General features: G+C 44.1%; 1 protein-coding gene across 2 annotated transcripts in view; it reads left to right on the top strand.

Annotated features, from left to right (window-relative positions):
* Window positions 1–21,873, top strand: part of Pbx1 (PBX homeobox 1) — a 314,150-nt gene extending 292,277 nt beyond the window's left edge. For both annotated transcript variants that reach the window (XM_075988521.1, XM_075988524.1), the window contains one exon: window positions 20,417–21,873. In XM_075988521.1, the coding sequence (XP_075844636.1) occupies window positions 20,417–20,437 (21 nt within the window). In that variant the 3' untranslated portion in view covers window positions 20,438–21,873. The remainder of the gene's footprint in view (window positions 1–20,416) is intronic.
* The last annotated feature ends 2,641 nt before the right edge of the window (window positions 21,874–24,514 follow it).

The following is a 24,514-nucleotide window of genomic DNA, read 5'->3' as shown; positions in this document are numbered from 1 at the left end:
AATAATGAATAACAAAGAGAATGCTAAGTTGAGAATCACTGGGGGCATGGTTAGCGGCAAGAGAAACTGGGAGTAGAACCTGCTGGCCAGTAATGTCAAAAGACAGTCCTCAGAGAAGTTAAAGGTCAGAGAGTCAAGGGGTGGGGGAGCTTGATGCCATTTCCCCACCCTTTCTCTACGTGATGGGTGCACCTGCCCTCAGCACAGCTCACCCGTCACATCTGCAGGCTTCCACCCTGCCACCGCTCCCTGAGAGTGCTGGCCCACAGCACCGCTGGCTTTTCCCACCTGTGTGTTAAACACTTGTGAACAAGGATCAAAAGTATTTATAAATGGTTATATTTTGAACAGACACAGACCTTTTGGCCTGTATTCCCCCCCCAAAACAACAACAACAAAAAAAAAAACAACTAATAACAACCAAACTGGGAATGGAGAGATGACTCCAAGGTTAAAAGTGAGTACCGCTCTTTCAGAAGAGTTCCCAGCAACCCCATGAGACACCTCACAGTCGCCTGTAGTTACAGCTCCGATGCCTCTGACCGCCACAGACACCTGCATGCATGTACCCCCACACACAAAAAGACAGACAGACACCACACACACACACACACACACACAATTAAAAGAATTTTAAAAAATGACCATCAGTTAAGCAGCTTTTACCTTGTAGTAAATGTTATAAGTTATCCAGAAATGATTGAAAGTACAGTCAGACACATGCAGGCTACATGAGAATACTATACCATTGTTTTCCAACACAGTCTTGGATTTGGTGTCTGCTTGGGTCCTAGAACCAATTCCTGTTAGATCCCAACAGGCTGTGACTCCCTATGAGTCATGCAGATCCTGACCTATAGGGCTCATTTATTCATTTGCTTATTGATTAGTGACATTTTACCTGAAATTAGGGATAGCAAAAGGAGGGCACTTTCTCTACCCTTAGAAAGAGGCTAGTCTGCTAAGATACAGAAATAGAAAACTGAGCCCCCATATTAAGAAGTGACAGTGGGACCTTGGGTTCATTTGCCACGGGGAGGAGCGACTTAATCCTGGTTAGCAACGGCAGGGTCAGGGAGAACTCAGAAGAGGAAGGGAGTGTGGGTGGATGGGTCCGTTTAGAACCTGTTGTTCCCCATGGTTAGCACCAGGACCTGTTGTTTCCCAAGGCCCTCAGCTCCTGGTCCCTAGCCCTTCTGCCTCCAGTGGCAGTCAGTGTAAATCTTTCTCAGAGAGTTGTTTCCCCTTGTGGTCATACAGTAACAGCCTACTAAACCTGCCGATGGGGTGAATTACGAGCCGGTCCCTCGAGCCCCAGCCTCTCTTGCCCACAGAATGAATTGTGGAGCTCCGGGCTGCTGGGCTTTTTATTTATTTATTTGTTTGCTTTAGCATATTTTAATCTGGTCATTAAATTGCAATCTGCCACCCATCCCCAACTCGAGCTGTCTTCAGATGGAACAGATTTTTCACAGGTAATGATACCTATAAACTTCAGGGATGGCAGGCATCAGAGCAAACTGGAAACGGGGGGAAATGAGAGGTTATGGAGACCCATCCCACCTGGCCCAACTTCGGCTATCCTGTTCCTGCTCCCACTGATTCCCTGCCTTTCACAGCACAGCTAGAGTGACCAGTGATTCCTGAATAGCACCCGTGACCAGGCACAGCCTGGAAACCTGTGGAGGGAGGCAGAGGTGAGCCTCCACACCTTGTCCTTGCATGCATGAGATCACGCTGCTCCACGTTGTGCCAGACAGTAAAGATGTCACCCGACCCGCCTTTATGGTATCGCACAGGGAGAGGCGTGCACTGATAAATCAAAGGCAAAGAGGATGCCAGATGGTGCCATAGTGATTGTATTCTCGAGGTCATCCTTCTCATCTGCAGCCGCTCTGTACTGGGGGGATTGCCATCTGACAACAGGGCCACCAACCTACAGAGGTGACACTTGTCACGGTTAGAACATTGGTACCACAGATGTGTCTAGCATTTCAAAAGTCGTACTGACATATTCCCCTGGAGTCTCACAAGCATTGTGTGAACGCAACGGGGCAGGTGTCACAACTCCCTCTCTGCAAGAAATAAAACCCAGACACAGGGACTATAGAGCAAAGTGAAAAAGAGAGTGTCCAGCTCATAGAAGTGTGCAACACCTGCATTTGGAGTCAGAGAGTCAGTTCATGTTATCCTAAAGCAGCCCAAATGCTCATTTCAAGGTTGGCTTATGAATCTCATCCAGGTCTTGGGAGCTTGAAGCTCCCACGGAGCAAGCAACATCAGAAACCTGTTGCCTCCTAATTAATCCACGTGCATCTCAGAGGTCCTGGCACTCAATGGTGCTTTCCAGGTGCAACTGTTTAGCAAGGCAGGAGAAGATGTGTTTACGTCAGTGCGCTTAGCATTAACTGGGCAGAGTGTTAGGGTTTTCCACTTGTCCACTTCTTTAATTTTCTCAACAGCTTTAAGTAGCTGCTGTGGTTCCTCTCATTGCAAAGGGAAACACTGAAGCCCGGGGAGGTTGAGCAACCTTCTAGAAGGCACAAAGTAAGAAAGCAGAGAAGCTGAGGGTCTGGTTTCAGTGTTCACGCTGCTAACGGTTGAGGCATATGAGCTCTTCCTGGGCATACAGGTTCCTACTCAGGCCAGAACCCAAGCACAGCTGCATCAGCAAAGGCATTCCTGTTGGGAATGAGACTGGAAGCTGAGGAAGGTTAAGGAGAAAAGACATGAGAACAGTCATCTTCCTACACTAAAGAGTAGGGAGCTTTGCAAAAGATACACTTTTAAAAACAGTGTTCCCTGTTGCCATCTGTAGCTTCAGGACACAGACACAAGGCACAGAGTTCAATCTGGAGGTCACACGTGGGACTCCAAGGTTCTAGCTCTTGTAGCAGCCACCCAATCATGGCCTTCAAACAGTTGTACTGCGTTTAAAAAACAAATCCATTAACACCATACTGATGTTTGTCCTCACTGCTGTATATGGTTTGGTGACAGGGGTCATCACAGTGTAATTTAGAAGCTGGGTTTGCATGAATCAGATGCCTAGGCAACCTAATGTTGCTCTTCAGTCTCTGTCAGTCGAGGATGACAAAAATCCACCATCCCTTCTCCCTGTGACCAAGCACAGAGTCACCGACAGCATGGTAAGTGTCACCAGATGTCAGAACACTCTGATGACACGGCACAGCAACAGACAGGCTGGCGTGTGTCACAGCCATTGTGCCAAGAAGTCACCTCAGGATGACATCACTATTCAACATCCTTGCCGAGATTCGTAGGTGCCCAGACATAGCATTCTGATCTGGGCCCTGTGACCCTTGACCTTTTGTTATTCTCAGAGTCATGTGTTCTGTCACCCATCTGGTTTCAGACATGGAACATCAAAGGATTTTGACAGTAACCTATGTGCCCATTCACAATCCCTGACAGAGGGGGGATTTACTGCTAGTTTTATAGTTTGTACCCATACCGTTCCCAAATTAACTAAAATGACCTCTAAGTTTGAGGTCCTAGGAGCTAGTGTGTGTGTGTGTGTGTGTGTGTGTGTGTGTGTGTGTGTGTGTATTCATATTTATACTTTTTTATTTGTTTGGTTTGGGGTGTGTGTATTGTATGTATGTATGTGTGTGAGTGTGTGTGTATGTTTTGAAACAGACTCTGATTCTTTAATCCAGACTGGCCTTAAATTCATGACATTCCTCTTGCTGCAACCCAGGAGCTAGGATTATTGATGTGAGTTACCTATGCCCAGCCTTTTTTTTTTTTTCGATGATATGGGGGTTAGGATCTTACTATGTTAAGCTAGCCCTGAACTTGCTGTTTAGCCCAGTCTGACCTCAAACTTCTGCTTCTCTTACCAAGGACAAACTTTAAACAAATGGAATTTCAACAAATAAATAAATTATATGGCATCTGAGATTCAAAAGTGATGCCAACTTTCCCTTGGCCCATCCATATACGTTACAAGCTGGACATAGGTCTCTCTAACATCTAATTTGTAGGATCGGTCTTCTGATACAATGACTAATGACATTGTTTTGCAAAAGAGAAAGTCATGTATTAAATAGCAACAAGGGCTTCCGAGAAACCCCATTGGGTGCCTGGAATGAAGGGAAAGAGGACAGCACTAGAAAAGGCTCCCAGTGCAACTGGGAAACTCGAGACTTAGAACGATGAGCTTGGTGCCTGGAGATCCTCAGCTTTCATAGCTCCACTCTGCTGTGTAGGAACTGAGAAGTCTTGAGCAACCTATCTAACTTCCCAGGGCCTTCTGAGATGTTGCCCCATCAGTAAAGCAGAGCCCTCTTGGGTACCAGGGACTACTATGTGCAAAGGACCCGGCCCAGGCCTGACACAGCAGACGGTTCATTCACTGGATCCTCTTCTATGCTTCTCAAAGTCTAATATTTGACTCCAAACCCAGGGCAGGCTTTAAACTGGGCTGCGCAGAGGACAACTCAGATGCCATGCAGGAAAAGAAAGCACCCTTCCCAGTAACAGAGTACATTAAACTGTTGAGAAGAAAAAAACACCACGCATGGTCCGAAAATTCACACACAGGTGCCCAAGGCCAATGGCCCGGAATAGATGCACCCAACCTATAAGACTGAGTGTCCCATCTCCACTGATGGCCTGGAAGATGTCCCTCTTTGTCTCTTCACACCATTCCTACCAGCTACACGTTTGGGAAATAGTTGCAAAAAGAATATTAAACAAACCCCAGAATCAACAGATACCCAGGAAGGAGAGGAAGGGAGAGGGAGAAATAAGTCAGCGACTGCTCGCCAACTGCTTCCTATGCCCTGTGGATTTCTTGTCAATGATTATTCAATCTCAGGCCTGACCTTTCTACTCTAAATAACACTGCAATATCAGCGCAGCCCAGCCCGCAGCTTTTGCAGGAAATTAACTGTATCTGGTTCTCACAGGAGACCCAAGAAATCCCCCCAGTCACTAAACCCAGACTGGCTTACAGACAAAAAGAACCAGCATTATCTTCTTCTCATACATTCCTCCTAATGCCCGTCTAAATATCACGGGGCTCCCAGCTGTTTAATTCTAATAAATACTCATCTATTCTCAAAACAGACAAATGTTAGGTCTCAGGTGGGTCTCCAGCGTTTTGTGTGGTAGGAAGAGAAAACGGGAAGAGAAAACGGGGCAAGAGAAAGAATAGGACAGCTTCTAGCCAAATGGTGGAGATTTCCAGACAGGTACATTCCTAGCCTGAGAAGATGGCTAATGGTTCCTGGCAGAGCCCGAGTCTAAGGTGACTTCGAAATGGCCGTATTTATAGCCAGTGTCCACGTTGAGATGCCCTTTGTTCCTTTGGTGCAGTCTTGGTTTCTGAGCAGCCGTAAGTGGCAGCAGAATAGTGAAGGCTCCTGACCCAGCTGGTGTTGCATCTTTCCAGGGGGTGAGAGAGGTGTGGGAGGGGCTGCAGAAGTGGGCTTCACGGTGAAGTGGTAGGGTTCTGTCGGCTTCCCCACTCTGAGATCGAATCTGTGCCTGAGTTCAGATGGTTGCATCAGTCACAAGAGGCCTACAAGAGAGGAAAAGAGGAGAGGAGAGACCAAGATTTCCATGGGATCCTGGTTGATTTGCAAACAATAGTGTTTAATCCAAGGAGAAGGAAGACCTAGCATTCTGAGGGTGGGGAATGCCTGGATTGGGATCTGTGATGTGAAGAAATCCTCTCTGCTTGGTCCTTTTGGTCACCCATGAGTCCCAGCTAGCTTTAAACATACATCATGGTGTGGACTGAAAAAGAGACCCTCTTCCATGCCCCCAGACACTTGCTCATAATCTGTGAACCTGGCAACCATGTCCAGGTAACAGCCAACTGCTGAGGAAGAAGATGCTCTCCCAGGAGGCAGGTGTGGGTTCCTATTCAGATGGTTCGATCCCTCTAAGGACCACCTACGACACTGACTCAGAGGCCTGTAGGCAGCAAGCTGTTACACATTTAAAGCGGCTGTAGATCTCAGTTGTGTCCAACTCCTCCGTTTCCTCATCTAAGTCAGTGGCTCTCTGTGTGTGGTTGAGTCTGACTGACTGGAGGAAGGGTCTCCTGGTCATTGTCAAGAGGGTCACTGACAGCTTGAAGGTCTGTGCCTGTGTCTCTGCCATCACTTAAGGATGTCACACTATGTGTAGCCCATGTACAGTCTTAGAATCTGAGTTCATATCCATTCATGAAAACCCTACCTGACTTCCAGGCCTGGCTGTCACCTGACATCTTCCAGATGTTTCCCCAGGTTGTCTGCTCATGGAGAACACGCTATTCTCTGAACAGCGGCATCTACTGTGTGTGCCTCTTTTTAAGCACCCACTCTTGAGCCCTTTGGGTGCATACTCTAGAACAAGCCGGGTGTGACGGCTTGTGCATGGAGTCCCAGCACATGGGAGAAAGAGGCAGAGAGATCTCAGATCTCTGTGAGCTCAAGGTTGATTTGGAACATATAGCAAGTTTCAGGACAATCAGGACTACCTAGTAAGACTGTCTCAAAAAGCCAGGCCAAAGAGAGAGAGAGAGAGAGAGAGAGAGAGAGAGAGAGAGAGAGAGAGAGAGAGAGAGAGAGAGGCAGGAAGGCAGGATAGAAGGAAGGATGGAAGGAAGTAAGGAAGGAAGGAAGGAAGGAAGGAAGGAAGGAAGGAAGGAAGGAAGGAAGGAAGGAAATGTTCCAGGGCAGTTGATAGTAGTGTCCCATGGAGCCATTAGACCATGGAAAAACCTAAAAGCCTTAACTCCATGGGCTTTTAGGTTTAAAAACCCATGGGCTCCATCTCCCTCTTTCTATTCTGCTTGCCAGGGAGACTGCTTTAATCCACAGTCCAGGAAAAGGCAGACTACCATCCTGAATTTGGCCCTACCTGGCTTTAACTGTTTTCTTAAAAAGACCCAAGGATAGGAATATGATTCCCTATTTGGTAACTGACCCACAGGCCTCAAACCTCACAAAGAAAGTCAGCCATGGGCTTGGCTCCACCCCAGTAGGCAGGAATTAATCACTCCTCACCTAATATAAAACTAGAAACATTCAGCTGAGTAAGAGAATTCAGAGAAAAGTCCAAAGTCCTCCCCCTTCCATCCTGGTCTAGGAAGGTGAACATCCAAACTGGCTAGGCTCCCACAAAGCCAGAACATGAAGTAGGATCAAGACCCAGTGCCATTTTCCTTGGCTTCTCAGCAGCCCTCATTGTCCACCATATTCAGAGAGTCCGGTTTTATCCCATGCTTTTTCAGTCACAGTCCAGCTGGCCTTGGTGAGCTCCCAATAGATCAGCCCCACTGTCTCCGTGGGTGGGTGCACCCCTTGTGGTCCTGACTTCTTTGCTTACGTTCTTCCTCCTTCTGCTCCTCATTGGGACCTTGGGAGCTCAGTCCAGTGCTCCAGTGTGGATCTCTGTCTCTATCTCCATCCATCGCCAGATGAAGGTTCTATGGTGATATGCAAGATATTCATCAGTATAGCTATAGGATTGGGTCATTTCAGGCTCCCTATCCTCAGCTGCCCCAGGAACTAACTGGGGACATCGCCCTGGGAGCCCCTCTAGGTCCAAGTCTCTTGCCAACCCTAAGATGGCTCCCTTAATTAAGATATGTGCTTCCCTGCTCCCCTATCCAACCTTCCTTTATCCCAATCATCCCGTTTCCCCAAGTTCCCCCCATCCTCCCCTTCTCACTTTCTCTCCCCATCTCCCCTTACCCCCCTCCCACTCCACCCCCAAGATCCCAATTTTTTGCCCTGCAATCTTGTCAGGGAACCCTGACTGCTCTTCAGACTGGAGAGGAAGGGGGAGAGGAGTGGGGGGAGGGGGAGAGGAGTGGGAGGAGGGGGGGAATGGGATGCTGGGAGGAGGCGGAAATTTTTTTTTCTTCAATAAAAAAATAAAAAAAAGAGAATTCAGAGAAATAACAACCAAAGGGGTAAACGGCGTTAATAAGATGTGCACACAGTAGATGCCGCTGTTCAGAGAATAGCCTGTTCTCATGAGCAGAGCACCTGGAGAGAGTGAGGTGACAGCCAGCCCTGGAAGTCAGGTAGGGTTTTGATGAGTGGATATTACTGCCTGCAATTTATTGGCCCAATAAACAGGCAGAACATGGAGGGTAAATAAATGTAAAGCAGCTTGGCAGTTTAATGTGGGTGTGCACACAGGCACAAGCAGCTGCTGGGGTGGGCTTTCATGAACTAAGTGACAGCCTTTTCCAGCAGTTTCCACGGAATCTCATTTTAGGCCATTTTCGTATATCCCCCTCCACATGCATAGACAGGTGGTATAGGTTCTTAGAGGGGACAGGAACGGAGATTAATAGTTAGTTCCCAGAGCTTTGGTAGGGGCTTACGGGATGTCTAGCACTTTGTTGTCTCGTCCCCTTGGAATCCTTGGAGACCCCGGAGTGTATCACCTCCAGAGGACAGTGAGAACTGTCCAAGTACCTTGACTACTGTCTCTGGCAGAGTAGAGTCCCCACCTTCCACCTGAAGGGATATTCTCCCAGGAGGAAGAGAGTGCTGTCTTCCTTGTGTGTTGTTCTGTTGCCCAACACAATCACAGCAGATAAGAAACTTTGCATATGTTTAATGGGGTGCATCCGATTCAAGCTTTCCCCTTACAAGGACAGAGACAGCACCTCCTATTCACTTCTGTATCCCCACCCCCTGGTCCAGCAGCCAGTCGTGTCTAATACATGCTGAACAGGAAGTGCTCCAACTCAATTCATCTTTATCATTTTGGAGAGGGATGTATCAGGTGGAATATGAGGTTCTGTTAAGGATCTGACGAGGACTATGAACCCTCTCCCCAGGGAAAATCTACTTATGCAACAGGACTTCTAGGGCAGGAAGACCGAGTCTTGCGCTCGGAGACAGCACAGTCACCATAGTGCTCCCTTTGTGCGCAATTCTGCAGCCTCCACCTGGGCCTTCCCGGTGAGGGGAAATCCACTGTCTCCCCACCTGGGGACAGTGTTAACGGTGGAAGGAATGTTCTTTGTATAGTGAGCAGCAATCTTCCTTTCTGAAACTCACACCCATTCTCCTCTCCTGATGAGTTTGAAGCAGAGAAGGAGCTAGACGTTTGTTGCAAGGGATTTTCTCCATCATGCACAAACTGCTTTTCAGATGTTTGTGAGCACAGGCCCAGAGCCTTCACAGGCTTCTCTTACTTCTACTTCTTTTGCCCTGATGGGATTTACATCTCCTTCTTAATCCTAACCCTGTTTATCAGCACCCTTGCTAACATATGAGGCCCAGGGAGTGGCAGAGGACACGGATACTTTTTATTCCATCGTTTCAGACAATGCACAGGCTTGATGTTGCCTAAGTAGCCTTTGTTTCTTGGTGGACTTCTCACACCATTGACCCTTAATTAGCAAAGAGTCAGTGATGCGCCCAAGCCCTTGCTCAGGTGTGCGCTTGATAATACCCATCTCCCCACCGGGCGTTTGTGCCACTTGCTGTTTAGATCTAATTACGCTGCCTTTACATTTATCCTTGTTAAATGCCACCCTATTAGATTTGCTCCTTGAGTCCAGTCTAGTGAGACCCTTCTGAATCCTGATTTTGGCATCCCACATATTAGCTCATTACTCTCAGACAATGTGTTTAATGGGTAATAAAGAGCTATCGTTTCCAGACTCTTTCTTTGGCTAAATGCTACACTTTACACAGCATAGTAGCCCGTTCCAATTCTTTAAAGTGTGTGCTATGACACTGGGTTGGTTTTATTATTTATTTCATTGAAACAAAATCCTTCCATGCAGCCCAGAATGGTCTGAAAGTCTCTATGTGGATCAGGGCATCCTTTGGCCTTAGCCTCCTAAGTGTTGGCATTATAGGGAATGTACCATCATGCCCTGTTGACACCCATTTTATAGAAGTGAAATCCATGAAAGCCCCCATAAAAGCTGAGTAACTTATCGAGAGTCACACAAATACATAGGAGAATCAGGCTGTAAGCCCAGGGTCTGCCCCAAAGAGGGTGTGCAATGCCACTGTACACACAACCACGTTTTAGACAGGACCAGCCAGAACCAGTGCCCGTGGCAAACACTATGGACTACCTCAGGCTGAGGTCGGATCTCTCCCTCTTTATTGACATGTTATCTTTCTCCTTACCCGCTTTTATCCCAAACAACAATGAGAGGAATTTTGTTCAGTATTTTGAAGAACTCAGATCAGGAGTTCGTCGTTCTACAATTCTCCTTCCGAGGAGTAAGTGATGGAGGCAGGGCGAATCCTGTACGGGTTAGTTCATCCTGACCTCTGCAAATCACAAGTTATCCTAGTTCCTCTGAAGTCATCACTGAAGTCGAACCTAGACTCTTACCGAAGATAGTGTCTGAACCCTGTCCATTTGTCATCATAAGGGGTGTGGTACACAGTCTGTTAATCAGCCTCTAAATGCAACAGAAGACAGCCGAGATCTTCTCATTATTCTTTTCTTAAACATGTTACCTATCCTCCTACTTAATGATAGTTGCGCCTTCTAAGACTTTACACAAATGATGATACACATTCTTTAGAATTGCATCCAGTTTGAATGTGTCAGAGCCAGTCACCAATGACCTTATGCCTACCCCTGTCCATGACTAGTTTTTATTCTTGCTGGCTTTTACTTCGGAAAAACTAGTTACATTTTTTAATAGTTTATTTTCTCACAGGTATCTTTGACCCAAGACCACTCTGGGATAAAGGAAAAGAAGTATAGAAAAAGGAGAGGCCATATTTCTTCCAAAGATGATTTGGAATAAAAAAAGAAAGAAAAGGAGGCCAGGTGGTGGTGGCAAACACCTTTAATCCCAGCATTCAGGAGTCAGAGGCAGGTGAATCTCTGTGAGTTTGAGGCCAACCTGGTCTACAAAAGGTAGTTCCAGGACAGGATCCAAAGCTTCAGAGAAAAACAAAAGAAAGAAAGAAAGAAAGAAAGAAAGAAAGAAAGAAAGAAAGAAAGAATCTAAGAAAGAAAGAAAGAATCTAAGAAAGAAAGAAAGAAGGAGAAGAGAAGATGAAAAGAAAAGAAAAGGAGAAAAAAGAAGGGGAATAGAAGCAGGAAAGGGTTCTTGTCTTTTGTCCTTATTCTTGATCACAAAAAGACCTCCATAGGAGACAAACATCACCACTAACAAGGGGTTGACGATCCCCGCGCTTCTAAGTATTTCTCAGAAGCTCTTCCTTGTCAGATGGTTTATGGTTTACTTAAGCATCCTTTGCCCATATTGGGCATAACTGGATAGGTAAACAGTGAGGACCATCAGGTTTAGGAGTTGGACTCTTTCAGAATGTAATCGTGTTTCTACCATCTATCACTGTGACCTCTCCCTAGTTCTCTCTTCTGACACCCCTGTTTGACTGATATTTCATGTGTGCCTAGGTAGGTGTTAGCTCATTCATGCCATATCATTTATTTGCTTATTATCTTGTATATTATATAATGTTTCATATAAATGTTTTATATTTCTTGCGGGATGTTCCCACATCAGTCCATGCTCATAACATTTTAGCAGGGGTGAAATCAATGCAGGCCATTGCGGGTATGAAATGAGGTATCAAACACAATGAGCTTTCCCCTCAGAGCCTTCCCCAGGAGCTTGTGTCCTAGATTGCATCAAAAGGAGGATGTTGAGCACCAGCATTCACCACTGTGGGTGCCATGTGACCACCTGCATCCTCAGACTTCTACTTTCATGACCTACCTTCTGTGACGGACTGTACCCTTCAACTACATCACAAAATAAATCCTTTTTGTCATGTAAGGCATTTAGTGCTCTTTCTTAAGGGCATTCTATCGGGGTGTTTATCAAGCTGTTTTGTATGGAAGCTAAAGACCCAGAATTGTAGTGAATCCCCATCTACATAGATTCACAGGTGTAGAAGGGAGAAGGGGAAAGATCCCAGAAACCATCAAAGCCACCTCTCATCAGTATGTTGGTGGTTAACTATCTGCAGAGACACTCGCCTAACATGGCAGGACTAGGCTTCAGTATGGGGTTGGGGAGGCCTAGCATCTGGGGAAGCTGGCTGGATCTGAGGTTAAGTCAGGACTGGAAAAACATGCAAGGAAAAGGATAAGAGAAGTATAAGTTGCCTAAGAAGCTGCCAAGTAGAAATGGGGGCCTGAGAAAGTCTCTGCCAGTCCAAGAGGAGCTCTGCAACAAAATGCCTATCTAATTGAATGCCACACTGGGCAGACAGCCGTGCTCACCACCTGCCTGAGGTGGGCCTCAAAAGAACCTACTGTCCGAGGTTGTCAGTCATTCGCAATACTCTGAGCCCTGCTGTGAAGCCTACTTTGTTTGTTTTTTTTGTTTGTTTGCTTATTCATTTGTTTATGAGACAGAGTCTTAGTATGTTTATCAGGTTGACTTTAAACTCTTGAGTCCCTACTTCAGCCTCCTGCATCCTGGGATAGAGATGAGGATGACTTTGACCAGGTCCAAACCCACCCGGAAGTGGGACACAAAGAAGGCATGCATGATTTCTGGTCTTCTATACAATAAGACTGAATCTGGTGTCAACTTTATGGAAGTTGTAGATATACGTATTTCCAGTAGCTTCTTAATAATAGTAATGTTTATTTTTCTCCCTTGTAAAACAGTACAAATGCCAAAAATGGAAAGAAACAAACACACAGCCCTGCATAGATATAGATACATTTATATATTACACTGTATAAATATAAATGTATTTTTATTATATGTGTGTACCTATCTGTGAATATATGTGTGTGCATATATATCAAACGGTTTTTCATTAAAACATTTTGCAGCAGGCATTTGGGCAGCAATTGAAAATGGCCTGAGGTGTCTCCAGAGCCGAGGTCAGTGAACTCAAAACAACCTCTTGAATTTTCCATTAGTGCATAGTTAGATGAAGTAATAAATAAATTATTATTAAGCACTTTGCAAATAGAGTGTTATGTAAATGCTAAATAATCATAATAATACAGTAGTATGCTGATCTTGATAAACGGGTCGACTTTTATGTCATTTAAAATGGATGGCGCAGCAATGTCTGTGAAGATGAATGAGGTCCATGCTCATGGAGCTCAATAACACACAGAGACTCTTCTGCTTGGAGGCTTGGGCCTCTTCCGGAGTGGCTGCCTTCTCTTCCCCTGGTCTCTGCGGGACAATTAGCGGAGGAGAGGGGTTCTAGCCCAGCTTTAAGGGGTTGTAAAAGGCTCCTATGCAGAGATATTGAAAGGAGACCTAGGTGAGCGCGCAGGGATTTGCATTTCTGAGAAGTCAGGGCTAATCTATACCAGGCTGGGGGCAGGGAATTAACATTTATTGAGCGCCTCCTGTGACCCAGACGCTGTGCTCGCTCGGTGCTCCGTGTTTATTATCTCATTCATCCTCCAGGCCAGCACATTAAGGTAATAGAGGAAGGGAATAAGGCAGAAAGCATTGCTATTTTCCGTAGAAAGGCAGAGGCTGACCTAGCGCAGGAGCTGCTGGGAGAGGCCCCAGGAATCAGTAGCCGCCAGATGCAGTGATCTCTCCATGCCCCCAGATGCTGGTACCTTTCAGAAAAAGCATTTGTGTGATGAGTGACATCTTTCTGTGGAACTACACCCAGCGTCTGCTCCCCACCAGACTTAACACACACCCCACAGCCTGATATGCCCCGATTCAAGCTCTTCATACCTCTTAACAGTATTTAGCAGATGTTGCTGTATGCACAGACGTGAACACAGCATTTCTTCAGTGGTTGTGTACATTATTTCAATCCTTACAACAGCCCTTGATTCACATCGTATTGCTTCTTAGATGAAAATAGAGTGTGTTACGTACCTTGCCATATTCCCTACAAGTGTAAGAAAGAGGAGGTGAGAACTAGGTAGCCCCATAAACCCTGGGGCTTTTAACTGTAGGATTCTCTTGTTCTGCTGCCTGTTGGCTAGGAGATCTAAGGGATTTGTTTTCCCTTCACCCATGACTGGGTTATGCTCTTAGTGATTAATTACCTTTTGTTTAACATGTAAGATTTCAAAGGTATAAATACACCTTTAAGACTGGCTGTGTGTTTGTTGGCTAACACCTTTGTTGAATAAGGGACATAATAAATTGCATATTTCAAGAGTACAGTTTGATCATTTTTGACATTTATATTTGACTGTCACCACAACCAAGAACCCGAACCTGTTCATGACCACCAAACTCTCCTTCCTTGCAATATAGCCTTTCAACCTTGTCCGCTCTCCCTAGGCCACCAGTGACCTGGTTTGTATTTTTTTTTCCTCTATTGTCACTGCATCTAGCTTGCATTTTGTAGAATTTTGTCTACAAGAAATCTCACAGCATGCAAGTCTTTTCACGTGGCCGCTTTCACTCAGTGTAATTACTTTGAGATTCCTATGAGTATTTTGCTTTTTTTCTTTATTTACAGAGATACAGACTTAGAATAGTTAGTATGTGTCTTACATAGTGTTTACATTGAACCCAATCCAGACTCCAAATCAGCTTCTATCATTTATGGTCTGTGTACTAAGGGAAACTTTTCTTAACCTGTCAGAGACTTGGTTTTTTTGTTTTTCTGCCTGATTTTCATCTATGAAGTGGGTAAACTGCATAGCATACGATTTATACATGGACGGCATTTGATTTTGCTACTAAAATAAAAATTGAGATACACAAGAGGAAGAAAACCCATCTACATCATCATATTGAGCAAAGCACTTGATATGCACTACAGATTTAGAATTTGATGGAACAGAGGGAGGGATACGTTAATTCAGTTCAGAAAACTAAACATTTCTTGTTTGTCTGACATGCGAAGGATATCTCTGACTTGGAGAAATTCCTGTTTAGATTGGAGGGATAGGCGATGAGAGATATAAATAAAGTCATTTCACTGTTGAGAATGACCTGGATTCCAAAGACGTTTGGAAGGCAGAATCAATAGACCAGGTGACTGCCTAGAAACAGGTAACAAGGGGAAACAGGCTGGGTTAGGCTCTTCACAAAAGCAGAGAATTTAGACAAATAAATTTTTGTAAACAGGTATTAGGGAGAGTTCTTTGGTGCTTTGGCTTAGGCCGTGATGGAAGATCCAGTTGGACACCTCCAACAGCCAGTTACATTCCTGCACAACTAGCGAGAAGTTCAGGGTCGAAGACAAAGACTTGTGAATTTTCAGCACATAGGAGGCTGAAGCCACGGAGGGAGTGGGTTTACCCAGGGAAAGCATAGAGAAGGATCATAGATGATTAGCACGTTGTTAAACAGGACCACACAGCAGAATCAGAAGGCACACTGAAATATTCTCACATGGACCTCCTATTGGAAAGGGTTCCAAGCCTGCTAATTTCAATCATACACCATTTAACCCAAAGCATTAAGTGCATGCTCATCTGTGTGCTGTTAAAATGCAATTCTAGAAAGGGGAAAGCACTTCAAAGCAAATTCAAAAGACAGTGGCCCTTTATCTAGGAAGAACACTGCTGGGGAATGGTAGACGGAGGCCCCAGTGTGACAAAAGAGATTTTGATGTGAAATAAAAAAGTCTCACATAACTACTGTGTCTTTTTTCCTATTTTTCTTTCATCAAAAATAGATTTTTTTCACACAACATATTCTGATTATGTTTTACCCTCCCTTAACTCCTTGAAAACTCTCTCCCACCTCCCCTCTCATCCAAATACACACCGTTTCTATCTTTCTTAGAAAACAAACAGGCATCTAAAGAATAATAATAAAGATAAGATAAAACAAAAACAAACAAACCAAAAGAGTATGAAACAAACAAGCAAATAGAAGAAAAAGATCCAAAGAAAAAGCACCAAAAACACACATAGGTGCGGAGACACTAACGTTCACACACACAGGAATCCCTTGAAACAGGAAACCAGAAGGTGCAAAGGACCTGTAAGGTTAAAAATAATTCCCTTACAAAAAACCGTGAGACAAAGACCTTCCAAAGATGTCAATGAGTTCATTTTGTCATGGCCGTTTACTGCTAGGATTGTAGGAACCCCAGGGGCCAGGAACACCAAGGAGACATTGCCCTCTAAACACAGCAGGACCAGTGCACAGATGAACCCACAGAGACTGTGGCCTGTGCACAGGACCTGCAAGGCTTTGCTCCAGATAGGGTCCTAGAACTGAAAGGTAAGCGGGCAAATGCCCGTCCCTAACCCTATCTCCAGTAGATGACTACTGGAAAATGAAAATTTACTTCTCTCCTATGGACTTTCACTGGGGATACAAAATAAATTGTGGTTTCTGGTAGTTTTTTCTTTTGCAAGGATAGAGAGGGTTGTGAATTTGTTTTATGATACTTAGTTGTATGTTGACTTCCTCGCCCCTGAAATTGTCCCTCCATGTGCCCCTGTGCCCTTGTATCCCCTTTCCTGTATCATTGAGTCATTGAATAGGTGGTTAGTACCTTCTGTGTTGCATGTCATGTTAGGACCTAGAGACACAATGAGTAATGGTGCTTCCACCAAGGAGAACCAGAGAATGCATACTTTCAGGATACTCAGCTCATTTTCAAAGCACTCACCATGGTGTGTGTGTGTTTGTGTGTGTGTGTGTGTGTGTGTGTGTGCTGGGAAGTCCTTCTGTATATGTGTTGCTTTTATTGGTTAATGAATAAAGAAGCTGTTTTTCCCAGTGGCTTAGCGGAATAGAGCTAGGCGGAGAAGACTAAACTAAATCCTGGGAGAAAAGAAGGAGGAGTCAAGAGACTCCATGTAGCCACTGCCGGGAACAGATGAGCCTGAACCTTGCCAGTAAGCCACAGCTACGTGGCAATACACAGATTAAAATAGAAATGGGTTAAATTACAATGTAAGAGTTAGCCAATAAGAAGCTAGAGCTAATGGGCCAAGCAGTGACTTAATTAATACAGTTTCTGTGTGGTTATTTTGGTTCTGGGCAGCCAGGAATGAATAAGCGGCTTTCTACAACATATGGGTGTGAGTCTGTCTGTCTGTCTGTCTGTCTGTCCATCCTCTTATCTGCATTGCACTGATGTGCTGAGACATAGCTGTGAAGGAGGTGGCCAATGACCACCTAATGCATTAGGTAGGTGACCCATGGAACTGGAATGAAAGAGGGAAGCACAGTCCCCGTGACAGATCCAGACCTCCCAGGCAAGTGTTCTTTCTGCACCCTCATCCTGGGCTCTTTGCCTTTGCAATTTCCTGGTTGTCTATTTTATCTTTTTCAGCAGACACATTTGACGAGTCTTGGGGGGAGGAGGGAATACTGACTTTAGCATAACTTGCCTTTGGTCAAGCACAGTGTCCCTCAGGTATATGAGGGGCTTTGGGAGAGCTATCCTCATTCACACAGCCCTCCCACGCCCCACTGTTCATCTGGAGAGAAATATGTTTATCAGTTCTGCATGTGCCAAGGAGCCCTATCAAAACCAAATTAGCCCAAACTGGCCACCATTCAGGTCAGCTAATTAAATTAACTATTGTTGCATTACTGATAAGGACAGTTTGGAAATGGAATAAAGCCTCTTGTCCCAGCAGCTATAAAGAGAAAGCCAAGAAAATGTGTTAATGGGATCACTGTGAGAGGAAACCCCTCGGACTAGCAGCGGCACCTGGGGGGCTTCGGTGGACTCTTCTATGAGCCATCTGCTCCAAGATTGTTGCTGCTGCCCTCCCTGGCTCTGGTCCTTAGGAAGACTGCTGCTTCCTGGCTTTCTGGTCCCCAGCTGTAGCCAGGGCAACTGTCTCCTCTTCCCACCATAATCCTAATCCTTCTGAAGGTGTGGAGGGAAATGGGGACTGGAACCTTCTCTAATGTGCTAAAATATAGCTTCCCCAAAATATAAAATGATTGGAAGAGGCTTAAGGAAAAGATACAAACAGAAAGGGAAAAGGGAGAAGGGCAGAGGCATGGTAGGGGGGCTGGTTCTAGAGGAAATGGCTAGATGCCCGGTGAGCATCTACTCCATTACTTAGTAATAGCCTTTCCATTACTGCATGTGGTGTTTATGAGGCTGCAGAGTAAGTTGTCCGCTGTCTTCTAAGTAAGCTGGACATACAGCCTTACTCTGGGTCAAGGAGTCAGTGTCCAAGGACTCTGGGCTTGAGTAGAGACATGCAATGATAGAGAATATAAGGGAATTCTTCCTCTCTGATGCAGGTACTACCCCAGTGATACTCTACCTGCACTATGGCCTATCTATCAGCAGCTCTACCCATCTCAAACCTTCACAACAATCTGCCCTGGTTCCATCTCATTTTCCAATACAGGTTATCCAAGCTTCCTAATGTCTGTGAGCTAACTGCCAAGGGTGCACTCTCTTGAGCATAAATTAATCAGCCTTGTGCATCCCCAAGGACTTCAAGAGTTTGAAGTTCAACTCACACCTTTGACAAGATGAAGCTACAGACTTGGACATATTAAGTGATTTCTAAAAACCACACAGATAACAATCAGCAGATCTGGAATTTCATAGCATTGCTAAGTTTATATCATGGTGTTGCCCGGGCACTTGTTATCCCTCCAAGAAAGTGAAGACAACTCTAAGAAATGCATTTGAGAATCTACAAGGAGAGCAGGCAAAACCTGAAGTCATGTCCTTCATTCTCATGGCTCCCTTTTCTACTGAATTTAGAGACCCCATTTCAGGCTTTCAAGTCATAGGAAAATATTCTACCATGCGAGAACAAGTGAGCGGTGAGCGTCTTTAAAAATATTATCCATGTGTCACATCATACATGTTTAGCCTCTTTCACTATTGAGTATGAAAACTCTGTATTCCAGGTGTATTCAAAGTCCCCAATAACACAGTCCAGAGTTCTTTCTAACAAACAAAAGTGCTATATAGTCCAATGAAGGACAGAAGCGATATCAAGAACAGGTATGCTTATGTTGTAGGATAGTGTGATTCCAACAAGAAACCTGTAACATGTGCTTTGCTGTGAAAAACAACTTTGAAAGCCCCTTCTCCAAGCCTGTCTCTTCATGTACAAAGAAGTCAACTGTCCATCCCCCAAGTTCTAACATCCTCAGGGAAAACGGCATGACTAGGCTACATAAGAATTTCCAAAGGTGAAGGAATTAGGATATTTACCAGAACATTTGATCATTAAAAACTCCCACCTCTATAAAAGAAAAAAAAAGTTACCAGAGAAGTTGTACTAAGGAAATATAACCCAAAACTCTGCTTCTGCTTCTACCTTCATTGTGAGTACCAGGCAAAGTTAAGCTATCCATCTTCAAGGGCAAGGGTACTAACTCCACAACACCCAACGCCTCATAGCGATGTATCACTGAAGTACCTGCATGTCAGAAGAAGTCAATTTAATCAATTTCCAAACTGGGAATTTGATGCAAAGGATCTCCTAGCTCTGTCTACTGATATAAATACTATATAATCATAGCCTAAAGGGGGAAAATATCATAATCCTACCATCCCAATACACCGCCTCAATGGTGCCCACTGTCTGTAAAGTCTTCCAGAGAGTTGCCCACATATACACAATAGTTTAGTAGTTTGATTTATTTTTTAAAAGTACATAAAAGTGTATTAAGCTAAACTTGACCAGTGTTTGAGTTCAGAAGTTACAGCTGATGATTCTTTTTCCAAACTGTGCCAAACATTCTGTTTTCCCTTGATCCTCGGACACAAAACAAGAGGCCTGAAATTCCCCAATCCTTCATATTGTCAAGGTGTAAAGCTTCACAGTCTTCTCAGCTAAGCAGAGACAAGCATTAATCCTTAGACACATCATTAACTTTGGGGGGAAAGTATGTTTCTTTGACGTGTTTTGCATGATTCACAAGAGAGAACAAAACACAAGTGTGGTCTCCCTTGTCAAGCCTTCACTAACCTGGGAGAGAATCGGAGAAACTGTTTTCCATCCCTCTCTTTTAGTAATGGAGGCAGAAAACAAGGTGCAGGGGCATGATTTTGGAATTAAGAGTGTGTAGATAGTGTCCTGGGCCTGAGGCTCACCAGCTGTGCAATCTGGAACAAGTTAATGTCTTTAGGATCCATTTGCAGTTCATCCCTAAGACATGGACAATAATAATTATTTCCTAGAATTGTCATGAGGATTAAGCAAGCTAATGTAGAAAGATGCTGTAAAAACAAATTACTTTATTTCTTAAGAAAATGACATTCTCAGCAAGTTACTCCATTGAACTCTTGCTAATATTTACAGTAGAGATTTTTTTTTTACATCACATGAATGAAAAACTAACTTCAATTTTTGGCGGCTGATGAGCCATCTCCAGAGTCATCGAAGTCCAGGCCTTGCTCTTCTCTTCCAATCTTCAGCTGGTTAGCTGCTCAGTGAGATCTTGCCAGAGGGTGGGGAAAAGAAATAAAAATGGAAATTGGTCAATTTGACTCTTTGATAGCCATCCTGATGAACGGTCTGGGGGGAAGATGTTAAAGCTGTGAGCTCAACTGCAGTTTTGTCTTCTTCCCAGGATATGTCAAGAACCTACTGATGCTCACGGTGACAGCTGTCCCTCTTCTCCTTCCTGAAGAAAAACAAAATCTTCTACCTGAACAGTGGCCGTCTTCCAGAATAATACAAATTGACTTTGAAAAAAGGAAGAGGCTCTCTGCTGGTCACTCACACCAGCAGAAACAAGCCTGGTGAGCAGGGAGCAAGCAGATGTTGCAGCTAGATGACGGATGCATTGACAAGAATCCCAAAGCAATAATCACTATTCTTTCTCTTCTCCACTAATCCAGCAATCACGTCATCACTCTTAATGCATTCACTGTGTACCACCGTATAATATAAAATGTGATGAGTAGCTAGATATATAAGGTAACCTCTCAACTCTTAAAAAATAAGAGTTATGCATGTGACAAGACAACTAATCACATAGGGGAGAGAACGTGGCTGCAAGTGTAGCTCCCACATGTCAGTCACCATGGGAGGCATTGCACGTGTACTCTTTGGTCTAATCCCTACCACATCTCCAAGAGGCATTCCTGACCTCTACTGGATGATGCTATTGAGAGTCAGAGATATTTAGTAACTTGCCCAAGGCCACATAGATAGGAAAGCATAGAGCCTATTTTTCAGGTTTAGAAGTACCTAACTCTATAGCCTATGCTTTGTTACTAACCTACACCTGCCAATGAGAGAAATTAGAGCTCAAAGACATCATTTAGTGCAGCAAAGCTAAAACAGAACTCTAAAATGCCTATTGCCAAAATCTGTTTTGCCTAGCCCATTGATTGGTCTGGAAACTAGTTTTAGCCAGAAGATAAATGTCTAGATTATTCAGGCAGAGATGATGGACTAGAAGTGGCCATGTGCTAGTCTCAGCTCAACCATTATCCATCTGAGCAAATTGCTTCCCTCGTCTAGGATTTTGGGTTGTCATTGGGACCATAGAGCATTTCTACATTGTCTAATGTCACACTCTGTCATTAGACAGCTCAATGGTCAATAACAAGGTCTAGAGACAAGTAGACCTGGGTTTGAATCCTGCCTCCATTTTCAAGCAGTGGGCTGTTGAACAAGTCATGTATACAACAGAGATATTAATACTACCTCAGGGTCTCTGCCCTTATTGTTCATTCTCCGTGGGACAGTTCCCATGTATCCACAAGGTCACCCTTATACCTCCTTCAGGTTTTACTCAAGTTACCCGTTAGCTGGGCCTCCCTTGAACACAGTCTCTAAACTTGCAAACCACATTTGCCATTTTCTATTTTCTTTCCCCACGCTATTATTTTCCTTAACACTCAACACCTAACATCCTATACAGAGCACTTGATTATCTTATTTATTTTTGCCTGTTTCCACCTTCTCACTTCTAGAATGTAAGCTCTATATGGGCAGGATTTTTTTTGTATTCTTTACTGCTGTATCCCCAGTTTCTAGAATGACTTAGGTGCTTAATAAATATTTCTGGCATAAATCAATGCTTGTCGTGAGGATAATTTGAGTCAAGTGCTTTGCATGGGACCTGTCACGTGGCAAACACATGTGTGTTATCTATGTGGCTGGCTGGTGGTTATTGTGTTATTATTCTACCCAATCTCCATGGAGTACATGTGTTCTCTTTCCCTTCCAGATAACCTAAGATTAATTAGCATTCTGACTTCCTCGGTGAATTTGTAGGCCTATTTCTGAGATTATCCAAAAGCAAGAGGGAGTAGTCTTTGTGAGGAAACTGAAAAAGACTTGCATGACAGTTACCTCCCCTTCTCATACTTTTTTTAAAATGCCACATAAGTGGAAATTCCAGGAAGCAGATTTCTGGTGCATAAGAAAGAGTTTTCACAGAGTTGGATGTTTAATGATGGAGTCAGTTATTTGAAGAGATAGGAAGCCGCTCATGCCTGGAGGTCTCTAAGAAGCTGGGAAACTGTGTTTCACAGGCCTAGCTAGAATTATTTTGGAGAGTGATGAGGCTGGAGTTCAGCCAAAGGGAAGCACTCTGAGGTCTGTGGAGATGGCGAGTAAAACATGACATCTCTGAGGAATGAGACAAACGCGTGGCCAATGAAAGTATTGCTCAATGTAATAATCAAACAAATCAAGGATATTGATGATCAAGAGGCCGAGTCAGTCATTTTCAAATTAAGATACATTACTCAGCTTCGAGACCCTAACCGTAAAGGTCCCTGATGGAAAATCCCTTCAAATGTTAGAGAACATAAACCTGGAAGTAACTGTCCCGTGATTGCTCCAAAAAGTTCTTGGCCATTTACTCAGGTGGTCATCCACTGGGGGACAGAAGATGGCTTGAACATTTGGAGGACTGTTTGGCACAAGCCTAAAGTTGACACAGATACACTAATGTCTGGGACCCAGAGAGTGAGTTCTCATGGTCTTGTTCTTAGGGAAATGTTCCTACCGTGTCCTTATTGTGCATTTGTTCATGGCAAATCCACAGGGTTTATAGATAAATATCTGATGATTTCTTCAGTCCTTGATTGAGTAATGGAAAGTCACGTGCTCATCAGTTAATCAAAACATAACAGGGACCCCTGGGATTGTGAAATGAGAAATGCTGTGGTCAAGTGGACCAAGAGCAACCTTCAGAAAGCTCTCTCCCTCCAACCTCCCCATCTCTACCAAAACAGTAAATCAAAACCACTCTAGAATAAACCGAACAAGCCACTTAAAACCTGAATGAGGTCAGGATGGTGATTCCTAGTAAAACCTCTTACGTTGCACCAGTTTAGTGCCTACAAAATCTAAAAGGATCCTAGAGAATGGCAGTCCCATGTTACTGAAAAGACATATACATGAGTCTTTGCTCATTCGTTCAAATAATAGTAACCCCAGTTACAAAGGCTGTATAGAATCGTTGCAAGGTTGTATTAACACAGCCTCAGATGTAGGCTATGCAGCCTCTCAATTTTAAATATGTTCTCTTCCATGGTATGGAAAAGGATAACAAGTCTATATTCACGTGGAATACACAAAATGTGTCATTATGACCGTGCCTAGAACTATGTTAATTCTTTTATTATCTATTTTCATGGAATCCCATGGGCCTTACTTAGATTGACCATTCCAAAGAGTGTCATGTTTATCCATGGCATTATTAAGAACTACTAGGCATTAGTAAATATGCTGGAGATGTATAATATAATAATTGTGCTTTCGAAGGTAGGAGATAAAACTTTCAACTATCCAGTGTCCTAGAATTGCACAGAAGTTTTGAGAAGTATGATGATGTGCATGTTAAGGCTACCATTCCAAAGACAGTGGCCAATGATGTCAAATCCTACTTCCACCCACTGAGAAGAAGTAACAATACCTAACGATCGTCCCAGAGTCCTGGATGTAGGTTCTATAGGGACTAACCCTAGAGCTATAACAGGCACCATAAAATTTTGGGTTATTGTGAAAATAACTCTGAAAATTGGATCACATAACACAGCAGTTCCTGTGATGTAATAGACATCACTGGGGAAAGATGCTCTGTGGAGTTTTGGTAAACCACAACAAAAAGTGTCATAATATAACCCAATATTTTTGGAACAGAAGTATGCCTTTAACACCAGAGAATTATTGTCTTCTTGAAAAGGGAGTGCCACAGGAACCTAAGAGAGATGGAGTACCTGATCATGGGATACCAAATGACCGTATGGCCAGACAGTCTATTATAAATTACATTCAACCAGACTCACCAAATTTTAAAGCACAGCACACTTGTTGGTGAACCTATTGACTATTTCTAAGACAAGATGTCTATACAAAATTACAAACAAATAGTCTGCTTCATGAGTGGGTAAGTCAGACTCTAATCTATTCCTCTATTGCCACAGTGGTGTATTTTCATTCCTGTCTGCATTTGGATATTTGAGAAATCCCTGGGGATAAGCTGAGGGCCGGGGGATAGGCTGAACTTTGTATATGGTTGAAATCTTGAATGGCTAACACGCTGACTCTACCCACCTAGTGCTCTGCAGTACCCTGATAAGGGGAAATCCTCCCCATGGACAGAGCACTGGGAAATCCACTGAACACCTGCTTTGTGAGGATAGAAGAGAGAGGAGAGACAGAGGAGGGGAGGAAGATATAGATAGATAGACATACTGATCAG

The sequence above is a fragment of the Microtus pennsylvanicus genome, chromosome 10, assembly GCF_037038515.1.
Source record: "Microtus pennsylvanicus isolate mMicPen1 chromosome 10, mMicPen1.hap1, whole genome shotgun sequence".
Classification (NCBI taxonomy): domain Eukaryota; kingdom Metazoa; phylum Chordata; class Mammalia; order Rodentia; family Cricetidae; genus Microtus; species Microtus pennsylvanicus.
This window is presented reverse-complemented; position numbering and strand designations above follow the sequence as displayed.